This window comes from Arachis ipaensis, chromosome B1 (assembly GCF_059453495.1).
Source record: "Arachis ipaensis isolate K30076 ecotype BB chromosome B1, ASM5945349v1, whole genome shotgun sequence".
NCBI lineage: Eukaryota > Viridiplantae > Streptophyta > Magnoliopsida > Fabales > Fabaceae > Arachis > Arachis ipaensis.
In genome coordinates, this window is record NC_142436.1 from 103,542,475 (window position 1) to 103,564,970 (window position 22,496).

The window sequence follows — 22,496 nt, forward strand, 5'->3', positions numbered from 1 at the left end:
CAAATCAACATCTCAGTACATTCTTGAGGATTTGTAACACTGTAAAGTCCAATGGTGTGCACCCTGACACATACAGGCTACTTTTGTTCCCTTTCTCACTCAGAGATAAGGCAGCAAAGTGGTTGGAAGCATTTCCTAAGGAGAGTTTAACCACATGGGATGATGTTGTAAATAAATTTCTAGCAAGATTCTACCCTCCACAGAGAGTCAATCGGCTAAGAGCTGAGGTGCAAACTTTCAGACAGCAAGATGGTGAAACACTCTATGAGGCCTGGGAGAGGTTCAAGGATTTGACAAGGAAATGCCCACCTGATATGTTCAATGAGTGGGTGCAACTACACATCTTCTATGAAGGACTATCATATGATTCAAAGCAAGCAGTAGATCATTCTTCTGGAGGCTCACTCAACAAGAAGAAAACATTGAAGAAGCCATAGATGTCATAGAGACTGTAGCTGAGAATGAGTACTTCTATGCTTCAGAAAGAACTCAAAAGAGATGAGTCATGGAGCTCAACTCAATGGATGCCTTACTGGCCCAAAATAAATTGATCACTGCACAACTAGCAGCCTTGACCAAGAAGATGGAGAGTAACCAAGTTTCAACCATCCAAGCCCAAGATCCTCAACAAGAAGGAGATGCACCAGAAGTCAAAGGTGAATGGGAGCAAGCTAATTATGTGAACAATTCTAGACCTTCATATGACCCAAACTCCATGACGTACAATGCAGGTTGGAAGAACCACCCAAATTTTGGGTGGGGGAACCAACAAAACCACAATCAAGATCATACAAAGCCATACCAAGCCAATCAATACCACAATCACAACCCCAACCATCAAACAAACGATAACAGACTCTATCACAATGCACAAAACACATCATATCATCCCACTCAACAAATACACAATAACCACCATCAACCATGCAACCATGTGAGATCAAGAGCAACTTTGAGAGAGTAGAAGCTACAATAGCACAACTGTCATCACAGCTGACAGGAGCTATTTCCACTCTTTTGGAGAGACAAACACAAGCTGTCAAGAGGATAGATGCCAACCAAGAAGAGTACAGATCAAATCTGAAGAATCAAGGCGCAACCATTTCAAAATTGGAAGCACAAGTGGGGATTATATCAAAGCAAATTCCTATGTCTACACATACATTTCCCAGTGATACCATGGATAATCCAAGAGGGGAATGCAAAAGCCATCACACTTAGAAGCGGAAAGGTGGTGGAAGAAGCAACCTCAAGCCAAAGCAACCAACAAAAAGGAGCTGCAGAAAAACCTGAAAACAAGAATGAAGAGGAGACCCCTACCCCCATCATCACCAAAGCCAATCTTGAAGCCTTATGTGCCAAAGGCACCATATCCACAAAGGCTGAGGAAAGATGGGAAGGATGGCCAGTTCTCTAGATTTTTAGAGATCTTCAAGAAGCTCGAAATCAACATACCATTTGCTGAGGCACTGGAGCAAATGCCACTCTATGCTAAATTTCTGAAGGAGCTCATGACAAGAAAGAGAAATTGGGGAGAAAAAGAGACCATAGTGCTAACTGAGGAGTGTAGTGCCATAATACAAAGGAAGCTACCCCAGAAAATGAAAGACCCAGGGAATTTCCAAATCCCCTGCATCATAGGGGATATCAACATTGAGAAGGTCTTGTGTGACCTAGGAGCTAGCATCAATCTCATATCCCTAACCATGATGAAGAGGATAAAGATTGAGGAAGCCAAGCCAACAAGAATGGCACTCCAATTAGCTGACAGAACCTTCAAGTTCCCAACATGGGATAATGGAAGACTTGTTGGTGAAAGTGGGAGAATTAATTTTCCCAGCTGACTTTGTTGTGTTGGATATGGAAGAAGAGGCTAATACATCAATCATTCTAGGAAGGCCATTCCTAGCTACAGCTGGAGCCATCATTGATGTACAAAAAGGGGAATTAGTCTTGAGATTACATGAAGAGAAGATGGTCTTCAATGTCTTTACGGCAATGAGTTACCCCAAGGAATCCATAGGAGAATGCATGATGGTAGACACCATAGAACAGATAGTTCAAGGAGTTTTGGAAGAAGAACAATGTGAAGGAACTATTGAGTTAGAACAGCAAGCATCAAGTGGAGAATTACCACAAGAAACCATGGAGAATTCAATCATGTTGAACCCCAAAAACAGCAAGGAAGTAGAGGCACCAAAACTCAAGCTGAAGACCTTACCACCAAGCTTGAAATATGCGTATTTGGGTGACAACAACACTTACTCGGTGATCATCAATTCAAGCTTGAGTGAGGAACAAGAAGAAGAACTTATCTAAGTGCTGAAACAGCACAAGGATGCTATAGGCTGGACACTTGCAGACTTAAAAGGAATCAGCCTTTCAATGTGCATGCACAAGATACTACTTGAGGAAGGTGCTAAGCCCTCAAGATAGCAACAAAGAAGGTTAAATCCAACTGGTGCGCAGAAATTGTGATCACACTTTGATTATGTAAAATTCATCGCTCTTTCTTTCCCTGGTAATGGCGTCAAAAACATGATGCCAATACCATGGTTCACAACTTCGCACAACTAACCAGCAAGTGCACTGGGTCGTCCAAGTAATACCTTACGTGAGTAAGGGTCGAATCCCATGGAGATTGTTGGTATGAAGCAAGCTATGGTCACCTTGTAAATCTCAGTCAGGCGGATATTAAAATAGTAATGGAGTTTTCGAAAATAATTAAATAAACATAGAATAAAGGATAGAAATACTTATGTAACTCATTGGTGAGAATTTCAGATAAGCGAATAGAGATGCTTTCGTTCCTCTGAACCTCTGCTTTTCTGCTGTCTTCATCCAATCAATCTTACTCCTTTCCATGGCTGGCTTTATGTGATACATCACCATTGTTAATGGCTACTTTCGGTCTTTTCTCGGGAAAATGATCCAAATGCCCTGTCACGGCACGGCTAATCGTCTGGAGGCATCACCCTTGTCAATGGCTTCATCTTATCCTCTCAGTGAAAATGGTCAACGCACCCTGTCACGGCACGACTATTCATCTGTCGGTTCTCGATCCTGCTGGAATAGGATTTACTATCCTTTTGCGTCTGCCACTACGCCCGGCAATCGTGAGTTTGAAGCTCATCACAGTCATTCAATCACTGAATCCTACACGGAATACCACAGACAAGGTTTAGACCTTCCGGATTCTCTTGAATGCCGCCATCATTCTAGCTTACACCACGAAGATTCTGGTTAAGAGATCTAAGAGATACTCATTCAGTCGAAGGTAGAACGGAAGTGGTTGTCAGGCAGGCATTCATAGGGAATGATGATGATTGTCACATTCATCACATTCAGGTTGAAGTGCGAATGAATATCTTAGAAGCGAAATAAGATGAGTTGAATAGAAAATAGTAGTACTTTGTATTAATCTTTGAGGAACAACAGAGCTCCACACCTTAATCTATGGAGTGTAGAAACTCTGCCGTTGAAAATACATAAGTGAAAGGTTCAGGCATGGCTGAATGGCCAGCCCCCAAAACGAGATCACAGGATCAAAATACAATCCAGGATGTCTAATACAATAGTAAAAGGTCCTATTTATAATAAACTAGTCACTAGGGTTTACAGAAATAAGTAATTGATGCATAAATTCACTTCCGGGGCCCGCTTGGTGTGTACTTGGGCTGAGCTTGAGTGTTGTACGTGTAGAGGCCATTTGTGTTGTTGAACGCCAGTATTTGTGCCAGTTTGGGCGTTCAACTCTGGTTTTGGATCCTTTTCGGGCGCTAGACGCCAGAATTGGGTAGAGAGCTGGCGTTGAACGCCAGTTTTCGTCGTCTATTCTTGGCCAAAGTATGGACTATTATATATTGCTGGAAAGCCCTGGATGTCTACTTTCCAACGCAATTGGAAGCGCGCCATTTTGTGTTCTGTAGCTCCAGAAAATCCATTTTGAGTGTAGGGAGGTCAGAATCCAACAGCATCAGCAGTCATTCTTCAACCTCTGAATCTGATTTCTGCTCAAGTCCCTCAATTTTAGCCAGAAAATACCTGAAATCATAGAAAATCACACAAACTCATAGTAAAGTCCAGAAATGTGAATTTAACGTAAAAACTAATGAAAACATCCCTAAAAGTAACTAGATCCTACTAAAAACATACTAAAAACAATGCCAAAAAGCGTATAAATTATCCGCTCATCACAACACCAAACTTAAATTGTTGCTTGTCCCCAAGCAACTGAAAATCAAATAGGATAAAAAGAAGAGAATATACTATAAATTCCAAACTATCAATTAAATATAGCTTCAATCATATGAGCGGGACTTATAGCTTTTTGCCTCTTGAATAGTTTTGGCATCTCACTTTATCCATTTAGGTTCAGAATGATTGGCATCTATAGGAACTCAGAGTTCAGATAGTGTTATTGACTCTCCTAGTTCAGTATGATGATTCTTGAACACAGCTATTTTATGAGTCTTGGCCGTGGCCCTAAGCACTTTGTTTTCCAATATTACCACCGGATACATAAATGCCACAGACACGTAATTGGGTGAACCTTTTCAGATTGTGACTCAGCTTTGCTAAAGTCCCCAATTAGAGGTGTCCAGGGTTCTTAAGCACACTCTTTTTTTTTTTTTTGCTTTGGACCTTGACTTTAACCGCTCAGTCTCAAGTTTTCACTTGACACCTACACGCCACAAGCACATGGTTAGGGACAGCTTGGTTTAGCCGCTTAGGCCAGGATTTTATTCCTTTAGGCCCTCCTATCCACTGATGCTCAAAGCCTTGGGATCCTTTTTATTTGCCCTTGCCTTTTGGTTTTAAGGGTTATTGGCTTTTTGCTCTTGCCTCTTGGTTTTAAGAGCTTTTGGCTTTTTCTGCTTGCTTTTTCTTTCTATTTTTTTTTTTCCTATTTTTTTTCTGCAAGCTTTGTTCTTTGCTGCTTTTTCTTGCTTCAAGAATCATTTTTATGATTTTTCAGATTATCAAATAACATGTCTCCTAGTCATCATTCTTTCAAGAGCCAACATATTTAACATTCTTAAACAATAACTTCAAAAGACATATGCACTGTTCAAGCATACATTCAGAAAACAAGAAGCATTGTCACCACATCAATATAATTAAGCTAAGTTCAAGGATAAATTCGAAACTCATGTACTTCTTATTCTTTTGAATTAAAACATTTTTCATTTAAGAGAGGTGATGGATTCATAGGACATTCATAACTTTAAGACAAAGTTACTAACTACTAATGATCATGTAATGAAGACACAAACACGGATAAGCACATAACATAGAAAACGAAAAACAGAAGAAATAAGAACAAGGAATGAATCCACCTTAGTGATGGTGGCGTTTCCTTCTTGAGGAACCAATGATGTCCTTGAGCTCTTCTATGTCTCTTCCTTGTCTTTGTTGCTCCTCCCTCATTGCTTTTTGATCTTCTCTAATTTCATGAAGGATGATGGAGTGTTCTTGATGTTCCACCCTTAATTGTCCCATATTGGAACTCAATTCTCCTAGGGAGGTGTTGATTTGCTCCCAATAGTTTTGTGGAGAAAAATACATTTAAGGCATCTCCTGGATCTCATGGTGATGAGCTTCATACGCCTCTTGAGCTCCATAAATGGGCTCTCTTGCTTGCTCCATCTTTTTCTTAGTGATGGGCTTTAGAGATGAATCTTTCCATCTCCCATGGCTCAGAGGTGAAAGCACTTGCCTTCCCTTTCCTCTTTGAGGTTTCTCTGGCCTTAGGTGCCATTAATGGTTATGAAAAAACAAAAAGCTTATGCTTTTACCACACCAAACTTAGAATGTTGCTCGCCCTCGAGCAAAAAAAGAAAGAATAGAAGAAGAAGAAGAAGAAGATATGGAGGAGATGGGGGGATGTGTGTATTCGGCCATATGGGTGGGATTGGGTGGGAAAGAGATATTGAATTTTGTAGGTAAGTGGGATGTATGGATGTGAGTGGTGAATGGAAAACAGAAGGGATGATCATGAATGGAGAGAGAGGGTGAGGTAGGTGGGGATCCTGTGGGGTCCACAGATCTTGAGGTGATCCTGTGGGGTCCACAGATCCTGAGGTGTTCAAGGATTTACAACCTTGCACCAAATTAGGCATGTAAAATGCCCTTGCACACAACTCTGGGCGTTCAGCGCCAGGTTGGTGCCCATTTTGGGCGTTCAACGCCCATTTGTTGGCCATTTCTGGCGTTGAACGCCAGAACCATGCTTGTTCTGGGCGTTCAGCGCCCAGACACTACCCATTTTGGGCGTTCAGCGCCAGAACCATGTTCTGTTCTGGCGTTGAACGCCAGGCAGATGCTTCGTCCAGGGTGTGATTTTTCTTCTGCTGTTTTTGATTCCGTTTTCAATTTCTATATTTATTTTGTGACTCCACATGATCATGAACCTATAAAGACATATAACTAAGAAAAATATTATTAGATAAATAAAAATTGGGTTACCTCCCAACAAGAGCTTCTTTAATGTCAATAGCTTGATAGTGGGCTCCCATGGAGCCTCACAGATGTTCAGAGCATTGTTGGGACTCTCCAACACCAAACTTAGAGTTTGGATATGGGAGTTCAACACCAAACTTAGAGTTTGGTTGTGGCCTCCTAACACCAAACTTAGAGTTTGACTGTGGGGGCTTTGGTTGACTCTGCTTTGAGGGAAGCTTTTTATGCTTCCTCTCCATGGATGCAGAGAGAGATCTTTCAGTTGTAAACACAAGGTTGTCCTCATTCAATTGAAGGATTAATTCTCCTCTGTCCACATCAATCACAGCTCTTGCTGTGACTAGGAAAGGTTTTCCTAGGATGATGGATTCATCCTCTTCCTTTCCAGTATCCAGGACTATGAAATCAGCAGGGATGTAAAGGCCTTCAACCTTTACTAGCACGTCCTCTACTTGTCCATAAGCCTGTTTTCTTGAATTGTCTGCCATCTCTAATGAGATTTTAGCAGCTTGCACCCCATAGATTCCCAGTTTCTCTATTATAGAGAGGGGCATGAGGTTTATTCCTGAACCAAGGTCACACAGAGCCTTAAAGATCATGGTGCCTATGGTACAAGGTATTATGAACTTTCCAGGATCCTGTCTCTTCTGAGGCAATGTCAGTTGATCCAGATCACTTAGTTCATTGGTGAACAAGGGAGGTTCATCTTCCCAAGTTTCAATACCAAATAATTTGGCATTTAGCTTCATGATTGCACCAAGGAACTTGGCAGTTTGCTCTTCAGTAACATCCTCATTCTCTTCAGAAGAGGAATACTCATCAGAGCTCATGAATGGCATAAGGAGGTTCAATAAAATCTCTATGGTTTCTAGATGAGCCTCAGAGTCCTTTGGTTCCTCAGAGGGAAGCTCCTTATTGACCACTGGATGTCCCAGGAGGTCTTCCTCCTTGGGATTCACGTCCTCTCCTTCCCTTACAGGTTCGGCCATGGTGCTTATGTCAATGGCCTTGCACTCTCCTTTTGGATTCTTTTCTGTATTGCTTGGGAGAGTATTAGGAGGGATTTCAGTGATCCTTTTACTCAGCTGGCCCACTTGTGCTTCTAGATTTCTAATGGAAGACCTTGTTTCATTCATGAAACTTACAGTGGTCTTAGATAGATCAGAGACTAAGTTTGCTAAGCTAGATGGATTCTGCTCAGAATTCTCTGTCTGTTGCTGAGTGGATGATGGAAAAGGCTTGCTATTGCTAAACCTGTTTCTTCCACCATTATTAAAGCCTTGTTGAGGCCTTTGATCCTTCCATGAGAGATTTAGATGATTTTTCCATGATGGATTGTAGGTGTTTCCATATGGTTCACCCATGTAATTTACCTCTGATATTGTAGGGTTCTCAGGATCATAAGCTTCTTCTTCATAAGAAGCCTCTTGAGTACTGTTGGATGCAGCTTGCATTCCATTCAGACTCTGAGAAATCATATTGACTTGCTGAGTCAATATTTTGTTCTGAGCCAGTATGGCATTCAGAGTATCAACTTCAAGAACTCCCTTCTTCATAGGCGTCCCATTACTCACAGGATTCCTCTCAAAAGTGTACATAAACTAGTTATTAGCAACCATGTCAATGAGTTCTTGAGCTTCTGCAGGCGTTTTCTTTAGGTGAATGGATCCACCTGCAGAAGTATCCAATGACATTTTTGATAACTCAGACAAACCATCATAGAATATATCCAGGATGGTCCATTCTGAAAGCATGTCAGAGGGACACTTTTTGGTCAACTGTTTGTATCTTTCCCAAGCTTCATAGAGGGATTCACCATCTTTTTGTTTGAAGGTTTGAACATCCACTCTAAGCTTGCTCAGCTTTTGAGGAGGAAGGAACTTGGCTAAGAAAGCCGTGACCAGCTTATCCCAAGAGTTCAGGCTGTCTTTGGGTTGAGAGTCCAACCACACTCTAGCTCTGTCTCTTACAGCAAAAGGGAAAAGCATGAGCCTGTAGACTTCAGGATCTACTCCATTAGTCTTAACAGTATCACATATCTGCAAGAATTCAGTTAAGAACTGAAAAGGATCTTCAGATGGAAGTCCATGAAACTTGCAGTTCTGCTGCATCAGAGAAACTAGCTGAGGTTTCAGCTCAAAGTTGTTTGCTCCAATGGCAGGAATGGAGATGCTTCTTCCATGTAAATTGGAATTAGGTGCAGTAAAGTCACCAAGCATTCTCCTTGCATTATTATTATTTTCGGCTGCCATCTCCTCTTCCTGTTCAATAATTTATGACAGGTGCTTGCTGGATAGTTGTAATTTAGCTTCTCTTAGTTTCCTCTTCAGAGTCCTTTCAGGTTCTGGATCTGCTTCAACAAGGATGTTCTTGTCCTTGCTCCTACTCATATGACAAAGAAGAGGGCATAGAAAAATAATAATAATAGGGATCCTTTTTACCCAAGTATAGAGGTTCCCTTTAGGTGAGTGGAATAAAAGGAGAAGAAAAGAGAGAGAGGGAATTTTTGAAAATTGTTTTTGAAAAATGGTTAGTAATTTTTGAAAATAGTTTTTTTGAAAAAGGTTAGTGTTTTTTTTCTTTTTTTTTTCGAAAATTAAAATAAAAAATTAAAATAATTAGTTAATTAAAAAGAATTTTTGAAAAAGAGGGAAGATATTTTCGAAAATTAGAGAGAGAGAGTTAGTTAGGTGGTTTTGAAAAAGATAGAAAACAAACAAAAAGTTAGTTAGTTAGTTGAAACAAATTTGAAAATCAATTTTGAAAAGATGAGAAGATAAGAAGTTAGAAAAGATATTTTAAAATCAAATTTTTGAAAAAGATAAGATAAGAAGATATTTTTGAAAATATATGATTGAAATTAGTTTTGAAAAAGATTTGATTTTTTTTAAAATCACAATTAATGACTTGATTCACAAGAAATCACAAGATATGATTCTAGAACTCAAAGTTTGAATCTTTCTTAACAAGTAAGTAACAAACTTGAAATTTTTGAATCAAAACATTAATTGATGATGTTATTTTCGAAAATATGATGTAAAATTAAGAGAAAGATTTTTGAAAAATATTTTTGAAATTTTCGAAAATAACTAAGAAATTTGAAAAAGATTTGATTTTTGAAAAAGATTTTGAAAAAGATAAGATTTTCAAATTGAAAATTTGATTTGACTCATAAGAAACAACTTGATTTTGAAAATTTTTGAATAAGTCAATCCAAATTTTCGAATTTGATGAGAGAGAAAGGGAAAGATATTCTTTTGATTTTTGAATTTTTAATGATGAGAGAGAAAAACATGAAAATTATGCAATGCATGAGAATTTTAGATCAAAACATGTGATGCATGCAAGAATGCTATGAATGTCAAGATGAACACCAAGAACACTATGAAGATCATGATGAACATCAAGAACATATTTTGAAAAATTTTTAATGCAAGGAAAACATGCAAGACACCAAACTTAGAATTCTTTAATGCTTAGACACTAAGAATTCAAGAATGCATATGAAAAACAATAAAAGACACAAAACATGCAAATGCAAAGATCAAACAAGAAGACTTACCAAGAACAACTTGAAGATCATGAAGAACACTATGAATGCATGATTTTTTTGAAAAATGCAAGATGCACATGCAATTGACACCAAACTTATAACATGACTCAAGACTCAAACAAGAACACAAAAATATTTTTGATTTTTATGATTTTATAATTTTTTTGTATTTTCTTTTAATTTTTTCGAAAATCATTTTGAATAAGAAAAATAAGGATTCTAAAATTTTTAATATGAATTCCAGGAATCTTGCCATGTTAGTCTAAAGCTCCAATCAAAGGGTCAGGCATGCCTTAATAGCCAGCCAAGCTTTAGTATGTAACTTAGACATGACATGCCTGACATACCCTATCCAGAAGGATTGGGCATGACTCCACTGAGGTGATTAGTTGAAGGCCAATCCCAAAGCAGTTTGGGTATGGCTTTACAGCCAGATAGGCTTCAACATGCTTCATGAAACACTAGAATTCATTCTTAAAAATTTTGAAGTCATAGAATAATTTATTTTTGAAAACATTATTTTTATTATTATATTTTTTTTTTCGAAAACAAAAGAAAAATTTTTGAAAGATTTTTGAAAAATTTTTGAAAAGAAAACAAAAAGAAAATTTACCTAATCTGAGCAACAAGATGAACCGTTAGTTGTCCAAACTCGAACAATCCCCGGCAACGGCACCAAAAACTTGGTGCGCAGAAATTGTGATCACACTTTGATTATGTAAAATTCATCGCTCTTTCTTTCCCTGGTAATGGCATCAAAAACATGATGCCAATACCATGGTTCACAACTTCGCACAACTAACCAGCAAGTGCACTGGGTCGTCCAAGTAATACCTTACGTGAGTAAGGGTCGAATCCCACGGAGATTGTTGGTATGAAGCAAGCTATGGTCACCTTGTAAATCTCAGTCAGTCGGATATTAAAATAGTAATGGAGTTTTCGAAAATAATTAAATAAACATAGAATAAAGGATAGAAATACTTATGTAAATCATTGGTGAGAATTTCAGATAAGCGAATAGAGATGCTTTCGTTCCTCTTAACCTCTGCTTTCCTGCTGTCTTCATCCAATCAATCTTACTCCTTTCCATGGCTGGCTTTATGTGATACATCACCATTGTCAATGGCTACTTTCGGTCTTCTCTTGGGAAAATGATCCAAATGCCCTGTCACGGCACGGCTAATCGTCTGGAGGCATCACCCATGTCAATGGCTTCATCTTATCCTCTCAGTGAAAATGGTCAACGTACCCTGTCACGGCACGGCTATTCATCTGTCGGTTCTCGATCTTGCTGGAATAGGATTTACTATCCTTTTGCGTCTGTCACTACGCCTGGCAATCGCGAGTTTGAAGCTCGTCACAGTCATTCAATCATTGAATCCTACTCGAAATACCACAGACAAGGTTTAGACCTTCCGGATTCTCTTGAATGCCACCATCATTCTAGCTTACACCACGAAGATTCTGGTTAAGAGATCTAAGAGATACTCATTCAGTCGAAGGTAGAACGGAAGAGGTTGTCAGGCACGCGTTCATAGGGAATGATGATGATTGTCACATTCATCACATTCAGGTTGAAGTGCAAATGAATATCTTAGAAGCGAAATAAGATGAGTTGAATAGAAAATAGTAGTACTTTGCATTAATCTTTGAGGAACAGCAGAGCTCCACACCTTAATCTATGGAGTGTAGAAACTCAACCGTTGAAAATACATAAGTGAAAGGTTCAGGCATGGCCGAATGGCCAGCCCCCAAAACGAGATCACAGGATCAAAATACAATCCAGGATGTCTAATACAATAGTAAAAGGTCCTATTTATAATAAACTAGTCACTAGGGTTTACAGAAATAAGTAATTGATGCATAAATTCACTTCCGGGGCCCGCTTGGTGTGTGCTTGGGCTGAGCTTGAGTGTTGCACGTGTAGAGGCCATTTGTGGAGTTGAACGCCAGTATTTGTGCCAGTTTGGGCGTTCAACTCTGGTTTTGGATCCTTTTCTGGCGCTGGACACCAGAATTGGGTAGAGAGCTGGCGTTGAACGCCAGTTTGTGTCGTCTATTCTTGGCCAAAGTATGGACTATTATATATTGCTGGAAAGCCCTGGATGTCTACTTTCCAACGCAATTGGGAGCGCGCCATTTTGATTTCTTTAGCTCCAGAAAATCCATTTTGAGTGCAGGGAGGTCAGAATCCAACAGCATCAGCAGTCATTCTTCAACCTCTGAATCTGATTTCTGCTCAAGTCCCTCAAATTTAGCCAGAAAATACCTGAAATCACAGAAAAACACACAAACTCATAGTAAAGTCCAGAAATGTGAAATTATCATAAAAACTAATGAAAACATCCCTAAAAGTAACTAGATCCTACTAAAAACATACTAAAACAATGCCAAAAAGCGTATAAATTATCCGCTCATCACCAAGCATGAATAAAGTGGTTCAAAAAAAAGTATTAAAGTTGTGGTAAGTAGGGGTGATCTACCCCATCTCAGACAGCCCTTGGGTAAGCCCTGTGCAAGTAGTCCCAAAGAAAGGAGGGGTCACGGTTGTACCGAATGAGAAGAATGAGCTGATACCTACAAGAACGGTAACCGGGTGGCGCATGTGCATTGATTATAGGAAGCTTAATGAGGCCACCAGGAAGGATCACTTCCCTCTACCTTTCATGGATCAGATGCTTGAGAGATTGGCTGGACATGAGTATTATTGCTTCTTGGATGGTTATTCAGGCTATAACCAAATTGTTGTAGACCCCAAGGACCAGGAAAAAACTTCATTTACTTGTCCATATGGTATTTTTGCTTATAGGAGAATGCCCTTTGGATTGTGCAATGCACCTGCAATATTCCAAAGGTGTATGCTCTCCATATTTTTAGACATGATTAAAAGTTTCATTGAGGTATTTATGGATGACTTTTCTGTATTTGGTAACTCATATTCTAATTGCTTACACCACTTAGCCTTGCTGCTAAAGAGATGTCAAGAGACTAACCTTGTTTTGAACAGGGAGAAATGCCATTTCATGGTTACAGAGGGGGTGGTCCTTGGTCACAAGATCTCAAAAAAGGGCATAGAGGTGGACAAGGCTAAGGTGGAGGTGATTGAAAAGTTGCCCCCACCTTGTAATGTCAAGGCAATTAGAAGTTTTCTAGGACATGTTGGCTTCTATAGCAGATTCATTAGAGACTTTTCCAAGGTTGCCAAACCTTTGAGCAACCTACTTGTCTCTAATGTACCTTTTGTTTTTGATGATGAATGCATGATAGTTTTTAAGGAACTTAAAAACAAACTCTCCTCTGCGCCTATCATAGCATTACCATGCTGGGACTTACCTTTTGAGCTGATGTGTGATGCATCAGATTTTACTGTGGATGCTGTTTTAGGACAGAGGAAGGACAAATTGGTACATGTCATTTATTATGCCAGCAAGGTTCTTAATGAGAATCAGAGGAACTATACCACTACAGAGAAGGAACTACTTGCCATTGTCTTTACTTTTGATAAATTTAGATCATATCTTATTGGCTCTAAAGTAATTGTATTCACTGATCATGCAGCACTCAAATACTTGCTCACCAAACAAGAGTCCAAGCCCAGACTAATAAGATAGATTCTACTGCTCCAAGAGTTTGACATAGAAATTAAAGATAAGAGTGGAGCAGAGAACAAAGTGGCTGATCACCTCTCAAGAATACCACAAGAAGAAGATGGGGCACACCGAGTTGCAGTGAATGAAAGCTTTCCTGATGAGCAGTTGATGGTGATACAAGAGGCCCCTTGGTTCGTTGACATAGCCAACTTCAAGGCTATTGGGGAACTACCAACTAACATCAACAAGCATATGAGGAAAAAGCTAGTCAAAGATGCTAAACACTACATCTGGGATGAGCCTTGTTTGTTCAAAAGTGTGCTGATAGAATCTTGAGAAGGTGTATTTCCCATGAGGAAGGGCAAGAAGTGCTTTGGCAATGTCATGGATTTGCATATGGAGGCCATTTTAGTGGGGATAGAACTGCAGCCAAGGTGCTACAATGTGGATTCTACTGGCCAACCATCTTCAAAGATGTAAAAGAAATGGTGACAAGATGTGATGAATGCCAAAGGGCTGGCAATTTACCCAAGAGAAATGAGATGCCACAGAGGTTTATAATGGAGTTAGAATTGTTTGATGTGTGAGGAATTGATTTTATGGGACCCTTCCCATCCTCATACTCAAATAGTTATATATTGGTGTCTATAGATTATGTATCAAAGTGAGTAGAAGCCATAGCCACTCCAACAAATTATAACAAGGTTGTTGTTCATACCCTGGGTCAAGCTGTCCGACCCGGGATGTTTAGCGACAAGCCGACCGACTTCTTTAGGTCAGACTATCTGACCTCTTCTCAAAGAGCTCGGCCAATGACCGACCTCTTCACAAAGAACTCGGACAAAATGCCACAGAGGCCCAAGTAGGCCCAAACGAAGGAACACAGCCCAATCTAAAGGCAGCTAAAGCCTAGAAAGATAAAGGCGGTTCCCCAGAAGATAAGATGACCTCATTCAAAGATAAGATAAGATAAGATAAGATAAGATAACTATCTTATCTCCAAAAAGGTCACTCTACAACTATTATAAATACACTAGAGCACCCAAGTATAACTCATACTCTGATTCTACTAAAAACCTGCTTAATACCCGTGCTAACTTAAGCATCGGAGTCTCTTGCAGGTACCCCCACCCTCCGGTGGCCAAGGATCAGCAGTGCAGCAAGTCCAACAAGTCAGACACAACAGCTCTGGCCGCCACCAGCCAGCCGGACACGCCATCTCCGACTAGTACAGAAGATCTCATCCGAGATCGACCTCCAGTTTCAGGTAACCCTCGGAACATTGGCGCCGTTGCCGGGGAATCTGGAAGTCATCGCACCACCATGGCGGACGACCATGACAACGACCATGATTCAGATCTAGAGGACAGAACGCCGCACAAAAATGTGGACGCTACACCAAAAGATACTCCGGAATCTAACAGAGACAAAAACTCATCAAATCCAGGAGTAATAGAAGCACTTTAAGATCGTTTAAAGCAACTTGAAAAAGAAAGCCAGCATCAACGAGACGTTGGCAAGGATCTACAAAGAGAGGTAAGGCGACGTCGATAGTTAGAAGATAAAATCCTACAACTCAAAGCCGATCTCAAAGCAAATGCTACCCGGACCACCCCTGAGGACAACTCACGCAAAGGACAAAGATCCCTTCACCAAGGAGATCATGAAAGCTAAAGTCCCAAAGGACTTCAAAGCTCCCGACATGACTCCGTACAACGGCACATCAGATCCAAGCCATCATCTTAGCAATTTCAGAAGCAGGATGTATCTCACGGAGGCCTCAAATGCAATCCGTTATTCTCCATCCAGAAGGACAAAGCCAAGCATGCCCCAAGTCTATTAGGAATCAAGCAAGGAGATCGGAAAAGTCTCTGCAGCTACATAGAAAGAATCAACAAAGCATGCCTTGACATACAAAGTCTTCCAACAGAAGCGGCCATCATAGGACTCATCAATGGCCTAAGAGAAGGATCTTTCAGCCACTCAATATCCAAGAAGTACCCAACATCTCTAAACGAGGTTCAAGAAAGGGCGGAAAAATATATCAATATGGAGGAGAACTCCCGATTGGGAGACAGCTCAAAAACCGGATTCTCCTAACCCACCACGGGACAAGGATAAAGAATCCAAGAAAAAAGAAGATCAACCCGGTGAGAAGCCTAGAAAACACCACAATTACACCCCTCTTTGGGTGTCTCTTGTGGGTGTTTACCGAGAAATATGCAACACTGAGAAGATCCCACCACCGCGCCCAATCACATCAAAGAGGTCGGACGAGTTGAAGGTCCACCTCACAACAAAGAGGTCGGACGAGTTGAAGGTCCACCTCACACGAAAGAGGTCGGACGAGTTGAAGGTCCACCTCACACCAAAGAGGTCAGACGAGTTGAAGATCCACCTCACAACAAAGAGGTCGGACGAGTGGAACATCCACCTCACACCAAAGAGGTCGGACAAGTTGAAGGTCCACCTCACACCAAAGAGGTCGGACGAGTTGAAGGTCCATCTCACAACAAAGAGGTCGGACGAGTTGAAGTTCCACCTCATAACAAAGAGGTCGGACGAGTTGAAGGTCCACCTCACACCAAAGAGGTCGGACGAGTTGAAGGTCCATCTCACAACAAAGAGGTCGGACGAGTTGAAGTTCCACCTCACAACAAAGAGGTCGGACGAGTTGAAGGTCCACCTCACACCAAAGAGGTCGGGCGAGTTGAAGCTCCACCTCACACCAAAGAGGTCGGGCGAGTTGAAGGTCCACCACACACCAAAGAGGTCGGACGAGTGGAACATCCACCTCACACCAAAGAGGTCGGACAAGTTGAACGTCTACCTCACCCCCCTAAGAGACGTGTTCATAAGATAAATGGAGGATTCGCACGAGGTTCGATCTCCAAATCATCTTGCAAAAGACACCTCAAAGAGGTATATTAAGGAAGGGAGAGAGGTTTGAAAACGACAACAGAATGCGAACAAGCCTTCCGAGATTTCAAAAATTCTTGGGGCAACCACCCATTCTCACCAGACCCCGGGAAAGTGAAGAACTCATATTATATCTCGCAGTGGGAAGTCGGGCAATAGCCTCAGCACTAGTCAGAGAAGACGAAAGTGGGCAACAACCCATCTACTTCATCAGCAAAGCTCTACAAGGGGCCGAACTAAACTATCAAAAGATAGAAAAAGTTCACCTACGCCCTCGTACTCACCTCTCAACGACTCCACCCATACTTTCAAGCTCACACTATCAGAGTTCGGACCAACCAGCCCATAAAAGGCATCCTACAGAAAACAAACTTAGCTGGAAGAATCCTACAGATGACAGCTCGGATAATTCGAGGGACCCTGGACAAAAACACCAACAACTCGGACAAAATCGGGAAAAAGGAAGTCCGACACATAGAATGCCCGAGCTGATGCATTTTCAAAACTAGCCAACACCAAACCAGGGGACAATAACAGAAGCCTCATCCAGGCTACATTACAAGACCACAACGAGTCAATCTCGAAGGCGGTAGTACTCAGGGTCAGCCACAGTAACACACATTAAAACTATGAAATCCAGCCAATCAGACATGTTGTCTGGGATCTTAGTAGACATCTCAAAGACATAGGTCGACTATGGGGTTACTACCAAACAACTCGGGCAAATAAGGAAACAACTCGGACAATAACAGCAAAACATCAAGTGACAGACGTGGCAGTAAAAGGGAAACCCCAGGACTCACACGAAAGTCCAGGGGCACCCTTTGGAGGCAACAACAGGGCAAGAACACAGAAAAAAGAAGTCAAAAATCTATACCCAAACAGTCCGAACACCTCTCAAACAAAAGGTCAAAACAAAAGCTAGAACTTTTGTACAAAAGGAGTCAGGCAACGATGAAAAGAAACAGTAACAACAACTAAACCCTAAGCAAAGCACACATTCTTCTCAAAGGCGAATGACAAAAGAAAAGTGACAACAAACGATCAAAGATGCAAACTTTTTGCAGAAAGAACCAAAGTTCTTCAGAGCAAATACAAAGTCAAAGCCTTACATCAAAAGCATGCCAACTTCCCTATAGCCCCACCTGAAGAGCTCCCACAAGTCCTATGGGCATATTGGACAACCCCACACTTCACCACGAAGGAATCACCTTTCTGATTAGCTTACGGAATGGAGGCAATGATCCCAATAGAGATCGAAGAAGGATCCCTAGAATGATCCTCTAGAATGAAGAGGTCAACTCCCAAATCCAAAGGGAAGAACTCGACCTACTTCCAGAAGTCCGAGAAGGAGCTCGGATTAGGGAGGAAGCGTCAAAATGTCAAATTGCCTCAAGATACAATCGGAAGGTAATCTAGCAACAACGATCTCATTCTAATCCGAAATGACATCAAAATAGGTTGGTCAGGAGAAGAGAAGCTTGCAGCCAACTAGAAAGGACCATACCAAATTGTTCAGAAGAATTGGGAAAGGTTGCTACAAAGTGTCCAACCTCGAGGGGCAAGAGCTACCAAGGTCATGGCATACCTAAAAAGGGCGCCAGGCCGAGATCCAAAAAGATTACCCGACCTAGAAAGGTAAGTACTAACATGTACACACTCTTATCTTCATTTTATTGTTTAAAAGATTGCAGATTCCCTAAAAAGTTTCCTACCAAGACGCTTGACTACGGCAGGTCGGCAAGGTGAAACACCAAATTCACCGCCCGATCACGACAAAGTCGGCAAGATGAAAACCACACTCATCGTCCGATTACAAAGCGATAAGTCGGCAAAGTGAAAACCAACTTCACCACCCGACCACGATGAAAACCGAATTCATCATTTGATTTCAACAAAGGTTGACAAAGTGAAAACAAAATTCACTGCTATACCAAGAGGCATTAATCTGAAACACAAATTTCACTGCCGGATCACGACAAGGTCGGCAGGGTGAAAACCAAATTCACTGCCCGATCACGATAAAAGTCGGCAAAGATGAAACCAGAATTCATCGCCCGATTTCGACAAGGTCGGCAAAAAAAGTGAAAGCAGAATTCATCGCCCGATTATAAAGCAACAGATCGGCAGAAAGTGAAAAACAGATTCACTGCAGGATCACGATAGAAGACCAATAAAGATGAAAACGGGATTCATCCAAAGGTCGACTAAAACAGAAATCACCTTCTACAAATCGGCAAAGATGAACACAGAATAATGCAAGAAGTTATCGAAAGTGATCCGAAAAAAGAACCTGACGAGGTCTTATGGATCGCTAAAATAATAACTTAAAGACTGGCCGACGTTGAGAAGTCAGACCAAGTCAACCCAAGTTATCAGCAAATCCTTGGAAAGAGGTCTGGCCAACCCTATAAAAGAGGAATTGCTATAACTTAGAAGAGATCGACCTAACGAAGTCGGTCTCCTACGAAAAACAAGTTATAAAAGTAATCTCTAAAAGAGATCTGACAAAGGTCCAAAAAAGAAGATTACAAAATAACTTAGAAGAGATCGACATAAAGAAGTCGGTCTCCTACAAAGTAATCCCTGAAAGAGATCTGACGAAGGTCCAAAAAAGAGGATTACAAAATAACTTAGAAGAGATCGACATAAAGAAGTCGGTCTCCTACAAAGTAATCCCTGAAAGAGATCTGACAAAGGTCCAAGAAAGAGGATCACAAAAATAACTTAGAAGAGGACGATGTAAAGAAGTCGGCCTCCTACAAACAAGTTATAAAAGTAATCCCTGAAAGAGACCTGACAAAGGTCCAAGAAAGAGGATTACTAAGAAATAACTTAGAAGAGGCCGACATGAAGAAGTCAGCCCGAGCCAATTAAAGCTACAGCTTGGACCGACAAGAGGAAGTCAGACCAACAAAAGCTACAGCTTGAACCGACAAGAAGAAGTCGGACCAACGAAAGCTACAGCTTGGACCGACAAGAAGAAGTCGGACCAACAAAAGCTACAGCTTGGATCGACAGGAAGAAGTCGGACCAACAAAAGCTACAACTTGGACTGATAAGAGAAGTCGGACCAACGAAAGCTAAAGAAAGATCAACAAGAGAAATCGGACCCACGAAAAACGTGCGCTAAAAGGGACATAGCTTTGCCCAAAAAGCCACGGCTCCACGACAAGGCTATCGAAATTGTTCAGACCAACTAAAAAGGTTCTACCAAGGAACACTAAAAAGTTGTCGGACAAGTTAGCCCCAAAGGACCACCTCGACCAAGCAGAAAGTGGACAAAACAAAAAGAGGTCGGATAGCAAAAGTACCAACACTCTACAAACATCTCACAAAGGCAAAGGAAAGGTCAAAAGACCAAAGGAAGCCCAGGAATGCTTTGCTAAAAGGTACGAAGTCTTGAAAAAAGACACTACTTAAAAGGCAAAAGCACAAATCAAAACGGCGCTAAAAAGTCATCCAAACAGACTATAAAAAGGTTTCCCATCAGGAACACTACCTAAAAAGTTGTTGGATTATGACTAAAAAGCCCGAGAGGTGAAGACAAACAAGTCGGAAGAAAGCTGAAAAAACCTCTCAACAAACTAAAAAAGGCAATACCAGACTCGCACAAAGGAGAAACTACTCAAGATCGACCAAAGTCAGGATGCTTGAGCACGACTTCCTCAAAGAGATCGAAGCTCCGAAAGCACGATCTCGCGGAAAGGTCCAAACTCAAGTAGGGGCAAAGTCGTACAGGTCGACGTCAACTAAGAAGAGGCGCAAGTACGATCTCAAAAAAGAACAAGCCAAAAGGTTGAGAAACAACTTAAGGCTCAAATGTTCTTAGCTAAAAGGGATACAACTCCACTCAAAGAAGGCACAATCTCAAACAGGGTACGTACGTCATCCGAGACTAAAAAGGTTCAATATAAAGAACACTAAAAAGTCATTGGACAAGTCACTAAAAGCCCGGATATCAAGCCGCAAGGATAACTTCGCCAAAGCAGAGGGTTGTCAACACAAAAGCAAGGCGTGATCCAGAAGGCAAGGGTAGAAAACCCACACTACCACTCAAAAAAGGACGGACTGTGAAGTACCAAACCTCTAGAAAATCTGCAAAAGATTGCAAAGCAATGAAGAAACAAGCCAGACAGATGCTTGAGCACGACTTCCAAAGAGATCAAAGCTCTGAAAAGCACAATCTCACGGAAAGATCGAACTCAAGCAGGGGCACTGATCATACCCTGGGTCAAGCTGTCCGACCCGGGATGTTTAGCGACAAGCCGACCGACCTCTTCAGGTCAGACTATCCAACCTCTTCTCAAAGAGCTCGGCCAATGACCGACCTCTTCACAAAGAGCTCGGACAAAATGCCACAGAGGCCCAAGTAGGCCCAAACGAAGGAACACAACCCAATCTAAAGGCAGCTAAAGCCTAGAAAGATAAAGGCAGTTCCCCAGAAGATAAGATGACCTCATTCAAAGATAAGATAAGATAAGATAAGATAACTATCTTATCTCCAGAAAGGTCACTCTACAACTACTATAAATACACTGGAGCACCCAGGTATAACTCATACTCTGATTCTACTAAAAACCTGCTTAATACCTGTGCTAACTTAAGCATCAGAGTCTCTTGCAGGTACCCCCCACCCTCCAGTGCAGCAAGTCCAACAAGTTAGACACAACAGCTCCGGCCGCCACCAGCCAGCCGGACATGCCATCTCCGACCAGTACAGAAGATCTCATCCGAGATCGACCTCCAGTTTCAGGTAACCCTCGAAACAGTTGTAATGAACTTTTTGAGAAAGAACATCTTCAGCAAATTTGGGGTGCCTAGATCCCTCATCAGTGATGGAGGGACACACTTCTGCAATAGGCAACTTGAAGCACTCTTTTCCAAGTATGGAGTCAAGCACAAGGTGGCAACCCCATATCACCTACAGATCAACAGGCAAGCAGAGATTTCAAATAGAGAGCTTAAAAGAATTCTTGAAAAAACTGTTGGAAGCTCAAGAAAGGATTGGCCTAAGAAGCTGGACGATGCATTATGGGCCTATAGGATAGCCTTCAAAACACCTTTTAGAATGTCTCCATACCAATTGGTGTTTGGTAAGGCTTGTCACTTAACAGTTGTGCTTGAACATAGAGCATTTTGGGCTCTAAAAATGTTGAACTTTGATGAACAAGCTGCTAGAGAAAGGAGGCTTACGCAACTAAATGAGCTGGAGGAGTTTAGGAATAAGGCATATGAGAGTACAAAGTTCTACAAAGAGAATGCAAAAAGGTGGCATGATCAGAAGATAGCAAGAAGGGAGTTTACTGAAGGGAAAAAGGTGCTGCTGTACAATTTGAGACTCAAGTTCTTCCTTGGGAAGCTTAAGTCTCGATGGTCAGGACCCTTCACCATCCTCAATGTATCCCCCTATGGCCATGTAGAGCTCATGGAAGATGAAAGACAAAGGACCTTCACTGTGAATGGCCATAGACTCAAGCATTACCTAGGGGACTCACTGGATGAGAAGAGAGTGAGCTACAACCTCAGCTAATAAAGGAAGAACGTCAAGCTAGTGACGATAAAGAAGCGCTAGTTGGGAGGCACCCCAACACTTCATATCCTTTGATTTATTGCTTCCTTAGAAGTAGTTAAAATTTGCCAATTTAGATAGTTTGAGATTCAGTTGAAAGTTTATGTTTTCATGCCTTCTAGAGGTAGATTGTAGATAGTGGATTAAGAATTTGGTTTTCTATTTTGGTAGTTAGGAGACCCTTATATTCTGTTTCCTTTTGGTCTGAAAATGCAATTTGATGAATACCTTTGCTAATGATGAACTATTGGGCTGAGAGCTAGCTAAAAAGCTAAGTTTGGTGTGGCCACTAATGTACTTAATCTAGACTTACCACTTTTGAACAAATCATATCTGAAGGTATGCCCAGAGATTAAGTTTGGTGTGGCCACCAATGTACTTAATCTAGGCTTACCAACCT

At 41.2% G+C, this 22,496-nt stretch overlaps 1 protein-coding gene and 2 non-coding genes across 3 annotated transcripts; 2 read left to right on the top strand and 1 right to left on the bottom strand.

The window, feature by feature from the left end:
- Nucleotides 1-213: 213 nt before the first annotated feature.
- On the bottom strand, nt 214-319 carry LOC148577719 (small nucleolar RNA R71). Its single transcript, XR_015902950.1, has one exon. It is a non-coding gene; the product is annotated as a small nucleolar RNA R71 (small nucleolar RNA).
- Nucleotides 320-8,210: 7,891 nt separating this feature from the next.
- LOC148577720 (small nucleolar RNA R71) lies at nt 8,211-8,318 on the top strand. The gene has a single exon (XR_015903588.1). It is a non-coding gene; the product is annotated as a small nucleolar RNA R71 (small nucleolar RNA).
- Nucleotides 8,319-21,595: 13,277 nt separating this feature from the next.
- Nucleotides 21,596-22,057, top strand: LOC148577721 (uncharacterized). Its single transcript, XM_088502905.1, has one exon. The coding sequence runs from the start codon at nt 21,596-21,598 to the stop codon at nt 22,055-22,057; it is 462 nt and encodes a 153-aa protein (XP_088359031.1).
- Nucleotides 22,058-22,496: the final 439 nt, after the last annotated feature.